General features: G+C 51.1%; 2 protein-coding genes across 2 annotated transcripts; both read left to right on the forward strand.

The window, feature by feature from the left end:
- Positions 1-223: 223 nt before the first annotated feature.
- On the forward strand, positions 224-1,492 carry FIESC28_11505 (uncharacterized protein; the record flags this gene model as incomplete). Its single annotated transcript, XM_031165627.1, has 1 exon — positions 224-1,492. The coding sequence occupies one exon, from the start codon at positions 224-226 to the stop codon at positions 1,490-1,492; it is 1,269 nt and encodes a 422-aa protein (XP_031010313.1).
- A 1,577-nt stretch (positions 1,493-3,069) lies between these two features.
- Positions 3,070-5,138, forward strand: FIESC28_11506 (uncharacterized protein; the record flags this gene model as incomplete). Its single annotated transcript, XM_031165628.1, has 2 exons — positions 3,070-3,657; positions 3,711-5,138. The coding sequence occupies 2 exons, from the start codon at positions 3,070-3,072 to the stop codon at positions 5,136-5,138; spliced, it is 2,016 nt and encodes a 671-aa protein (XP_031010314.1).
- Positions 5,139-5,879: the final 741 nt, after the last annotated feature.

Genomic DNA, 5,879 nt, shown 5'->3' on the forward strand with positions numbered 1-5,879 from the left:
TTTTTTTTTTTTTTTTTAATCTATTCTGGAACGTGACATAGAAGAACGGCTCAATCCGTCACAACGCGCGCTACAGGACAAAATGTGGGGTCACACAAGGCCCCTGCCCCATTAAGAGTTCTCCGCTGCTGCCTCCACTGACCAAAAAAAGACGTCAGAAGCAAAAGCTTTTGTGAACGAACTCGACTCGAAGCCTCCATGACCGACAATACAATTGCCCAACATGGACCCGACACTCTTGATTAACGATATCGTCGAGCACGATACTTCGAAAAAGAAGCCTGTAACATTTGACGACGGCCCGATATCCTCTACCGGCTTCCCGCAGCATAAACGACGATGGAAAACATCCGCCTTCAAGCAGAGACGCGCGGGAGAGGCGACCGGTGCACAGCAGCAGTCCAAATCTGAGGCCACGAAGCCTCAGGATACCTCCTCGAAAGCGGATCTGGAAACTGTTGAGAAGCAGCGTATCGATCGGGAGAACCAACAGAAGCTTGCCAGCATGAGTCCCGACGAGATCGCTCAAGCTCAACAAGATATCATGAATGGCCTAAATCCTGCTCTCATTCAAAGGTTACTCTCACGGGCCAATATCGACGAACAGACCGGCCCTTCGCCCTTTGATCCGCCTCAACCAGAGATAGAGGAAACACCTGAGCCTCCGCCTACGATCAAAGTTGAGGATGCAGACAAAGTTGAAGCTTCAAAGAACATTCCAGCAGCTGCGGCTCGACCACCTAAGCCATCAGTGGAGTCGGTACCAGAAACTGACTCTTCAAAGCCGAAAGCAACTTCTACCAAGAAGATCGCAGACGACTACGACGAGGACAAGGCCCCTCCGCAAATACCGCCCGATCTATTTCCCATTACCGACCAACCCAAGTCGGTTCATTTTCCTGTTCCACCAGCCTTACCCGACCTCGACCCTTCCGACCCGAACTTTCTGGCTACGCTCCATGAGAAATACTTCCCTAATCTCCCAGCTGACCCAAGCAAACTCGCATGGATGGCACCAATCCCTACAGAGGATAGCCCTGCTGATAAAGACTCTTCATACTACCCTCACCCCGAAATTCCGGTGAACGCTTTGCGGTTTGATTTCCAGGGCCGATTCTTGTCACCCAGAGTCAGTCGATCTATTCCTTCGTCAAAGGGCTTGCACCACCATGGTGACGCTCCGGAGGCTGCAGGGTATACAGTTGCGGAACTAGCTCATCTTGCCAGGAGTGCTGTCCCTGCGCAAAGATGCATGGCTTTCCAAACATTGGGAAGAATTCTTTATCGTCTTGGACTTGGTGAATGGGGTAAGAGTGAAGACCATCCCATCGCCATGGGAGTGTGGGGTGCTGTGAAGAAGGGGCGAGTATTGGACACCTTGACGGAAGCTGCCATGACAGAAGGGGGTCACCGAGGTAGTCGTGCTTATGCCACCGAGGCTCTCTGGTTATTTGAGAAGGGTGGTTGGAGAGAGAAGTTCAAGGGCAGGTAAAGTGTTCAACTTGACCCTTGCAGAGGAAGATATCTCGGACACTATAATGATACAAACAAATACATTGATGATTGATACCTTAGTACCATGGCAGTAAGATCCATACCTACTTGTACGTCACTCGCTCCAACGGCGTTGAAACCCTCGCTATAGGGATAATCCAATGGCAATCTAATGGGTTCAAACTATAGAACTCTTGCTGTTCTGTGACGAAAGGACTCTTTACTGGTGCCACGTAGTGATGGGTAGCTGAGTTGTACAATACGGTTGGAGGAGTACACTCCATTCTTGGCGTCAAAGATTGCCTCTTATATGTCTAGAGACTTTTATCGTAAGGTCATTAATGCATCGATGTTGAACCACTGCTGAATTCAATTTCTTATTATGGGAATTGAGATTTCCATCAACGTTGCTGTAAATATCTTGACAAAGTGGACTTGGGACAAAGGCCCGCCATTTCATTCAAGTCTCAATCTATAATATAGACTGACGTGATATTTTAGGAATAGCATGCTTTGTGTGTTAGTCTTGACTTTATTCAAGTGACCAAAGCAACTCTTTCATAGAGCCTATGCGGCTCTTGTGCGTGGCTTGAAGGCCATGCATGGATGGAGATCTGGATAAAGGAGTTACGTAGGTAGTCTTGTCCTCAGGATCCCCGCTGAAAGAGCCTGAAACCTCGAGAATCAAAATCCACCCATTGTGGACTCGACAGTAACGATTGGTTGTGAATATCGATTAAAGAGAAACCTGGGGCCGAGTGCCCTGTGGAAGAGCAGCAAACTCCAATGCGATGCCTTGAATAGAGGTTCATTCAGTGGAGTGAGACAATGCAGTGCAGACACTGAGTCAAGTGCGCTGCAAGTACCTAAGTACCTAGAGGTGGCTTGTGCCCGGGCAGGCGAAAAAAGGGAGCATGCCGTTAGTACTGTAACGTACTGTACTCCATGTAGCTGGAGCAAGCCCAGCCCTGGGCGGGAAAGGAAAAAAACGAACAAAAAACATCCTTTGCTAGTGGCCAAGCCTCCAACTTCTTCCTCTCTTCTTCTTGTTTCCCTTCTCAGCCCAAAACATCACGGCCCTGCCGCGCCAATTCCTCCTCCCCTCCCTCCTGGGTGACTTGCCGTCTTCTTTTCATCTTCCTCCCGGTCATCGAATAAGTTCTTGTCTTTAACGTACGTCTGCTTCACCTATTCGCAGGTTCAGACTTCGCTCCGCATACCTCCTTACATTGGATCGCAATCGATATCGATATTCCCCGCCACTTCTAGTTTGTTGTTCAGCGACTTCAAACCACGTCTCTGGCGACCAACTTCCTTTGCTCGGTAATCAACTCTTAATCGAGTCGATATATACAGCCAAGCAACTACTTTGCACTGCTCTTGATTGCGTAGTCAAACAAAGTATACAGCTTCTTCCAGCTCCTTGCTCTCGCCCAATCCGCAACTGAGCCTAAGCTTTCCTGCCCCACGATCGCGATCTACATCAAAATCTACCTCCACGATTACGACAGAACATTTGAAACCGGCCTCAAAAAGACTACCGCAAGACACGAGATACTGTGACTTTCACTAGCCATGGCGTCTCCGCTGCAGTTTGCCTACCGAACCCAGAAGACCATCGGCGTCTTTGACGCTGCGCCTGTCTACGAGTCTCTCGCTGGGTTCAACAAGCCTGAGGGTAACCTCCGGTACTGTACCTACTCGCCCTGTGGCCGATACTTCGGCTGGGCCTCTCCCGAGGTTGTCGTCGTTGTTGACGCCTCGACTGGTCAACAGGTCCTCTCCCTGCCCATCCTCAACGTCTACGAACTAGGTTTCTCTCCCCGTGGCACCTTCGTCATCACCTGGGAACGCCCCGGTAAGGATGAGAACGGCGATGCTACCAAGAACCTCAAAGTCTGGCGAGTTGTAGAGGAGGGCGTTGCTGGCCAGGACAAGCAGCCCCTTGGTCGCTTTGTTCAAAAGCAGCAGCAAGGCTGGAACCTTCAATACACAGCCGATGAGAAGTACTGTGCTCGTCTTGTCACCAACGAGGTCCAGTTCTACGAGAGCCACGACCTCGTCAAGGTCTGGAACAAGCTTCGAGTCGAAGGCGCTACTAACTTCGCCCTGGCTCCTGGTAGCCAGAACCATGCTGTCGCCGTTTTCGTTCCTGAACGCAAGGTGAGTTATTGATCAACAGCCTATACTTAGATCTCTTTGCTAACATTTTCCAGGGCCAACCCGCTGCCGTCAAGGTTTTCAATGTTCCTCTCTTCACTAACCCTATCTCTCAAAAGACTTTCTTCAAGGGAGACAAGGTCCAACTGAAGTGGAACAAGCTCGGCTCCAGCATTCTGGTTTTGGCGCAAACTGACGTTGATCGCTCAGGCAAGAGTTACTACGGCGAGACCACGCTGTATCTGCTTAGCACCACTGGTGCTTTTGATGCTCGCGTTGCCCTGGATAAGGAGGGTCCCATCCACGATGTTTCTTGGTCGCCCAACTCGAGAGAGTTCGGTGTTGTTTACGGATACATGCCTGCCAAGGCTACCATCTTCAACCACCGCGCCGTTGCGACTCACTCGTTCCCGATCGCTCCTCGAAACACCATCACTTTCTCGCCAACCGGACGTTTTGTCCTTGTTGCAGGATTCGGTAACCTTGCTGGTCAGATCGATATCTACGACCTCGAGAAGGATTTCCGAAGGGTTACCACCATCGAGAGTGGAAACCCCAGTGTTTGCGAGTGGAGTCCCGACAGCCGCTACATCATGACTGCTACTACCTCTCCTCGACTCCGTGTGGACAACGGCGTCAAGCTGTGGCACGTTAGCGGCAGCATCATGTACAATGAAGATATGGTCGAGTTGTACAATGTTATTTGGCGACCTCAGGGTCCCGAGAGCATCGCTCCCGGTGACCCCTTGAGCCCCATTCCTACACCACACGCCTCCGCTGCGGCGTTCCTGGCTACGGCGAAGACCCCCAGTAAGCCTGCAGGTGCTTATCGCCCTCCCGGTGCCCGTGGTCTGGCCACACCCCTTCACTTCAAGCGTGAGGACGAGGGCGGCGCTGCCCATGTTGTGAGCAACGGTCTGCCCAACGTTGGTCCCAATGGCTTCGGCCGCCCACGCCGGGGTGTACCAGGCGCGGAATTTGCTGAGCAAACTCCTGCCGTTAGAACTGTTCCTGGTGCTGAGCCGCTGGGCGACGAAAACTCGGCCAAGTCCAAGAACAAGAAGAAGAGAAACAAGAAGAATGCCCAGGGTGAGGGTGGTCGACCCCAGGGCGAGCCCAACGGTGGAGCTAGCCTGGCTCCTCCCTCTCACGACCGAGGCCACGAGGGTCGCAGCCCCGAGCGACGCAACCACCGCAACCGAAGCCAGTCTCGCAACAACCAGGCACGTAGCCGCAGCAACACGCACCGCAACGGCCACGGAAACCAGCAGCAGGCTCAAGGCACTGCTGCCGCCGCCGCCGCTGATGCTTCTCAGAACCCCAACGCGAAGAAAATCCGCAGTCTCCAAAAGAAGGTCCGCGCTATTGAGGATCTTGAAATGCGCTTGGCTGGTGGAGAGAAGTTGGAGGATACCCAGCTCAAGAAGATTAACACTAAGTCGTCCGTGCTGAAGGAGCTTGAGGGCCTGGAGAAGGAGAACTAAAGCAGGGGACGATCGGGGAGTTAGACACTGGACAATCATCTTTGGTGGTTCTCTAGTAGGACGTGATATATAGCACTTAGCTGGACGGGATCCGGTAAAAATGGGAGTGTTGGTGAGTCTTTAGGACTCTGGGTTATCGAATTGGGTTGCGCTTCATTGGACACCTTACCTGCATGGCGTGGATAAGTTGGGTCGACTTTGTGTTTCTCTATATGAAGGCGACCCATCGGGGGAGTCAAAAGTCAATCGGATTATGGGAGACTTGGTCGGCGTACCATGGTCAGATGATACATAAAACGGAAGAATATTAAAACTCATTATCACTCAGACTATAACTCTATGTCCCACGGGAGATATCTTCTATTGCTGGTGCATTCACGAAGTTGGCTAACTCGGATCATACAAATGCCTTGGGGTTGATGTTACCCTATAACGTAATTCTCAGATTCCTATCTCAATATTTCAGTATCAAGTGTTTGGAAAGAACATCGCAAGTCTTAAAGCATAGATATGATGCACATTGGTAACATCATCAGGCTCAGAGTTTACACTAAGCTGATGGTTCCCTATGGGCTCCAGGCATCTTTTGCTTCAGATGTCATATTCAAGACTAGAACCTTACGATCAGCCATGGGAGACTAACAGAATCTTGCAGCGCAGCTATGCTCATGTACATAATTTTCGCCCTCAGCTTTCAACAAGCAAAGCCTCGATACGAGGCCCGGTTAGCTCAATCGGTAG

The sequence above is a fragment of the Fusarium coffeatum genome (genome assembly GCF_003316985.1).
Source record: "Fusarium coffeatum strain FIESC_28 chromosome Unknown BRIP53273_contig_420, whole genome shotgun sequence".
NCBI lineage: Eukaryota > Fungi > Ascomycota > Sordariomycetes > Hypocreales > Nectriaceae > Fusarium > Fusarium coffeatum.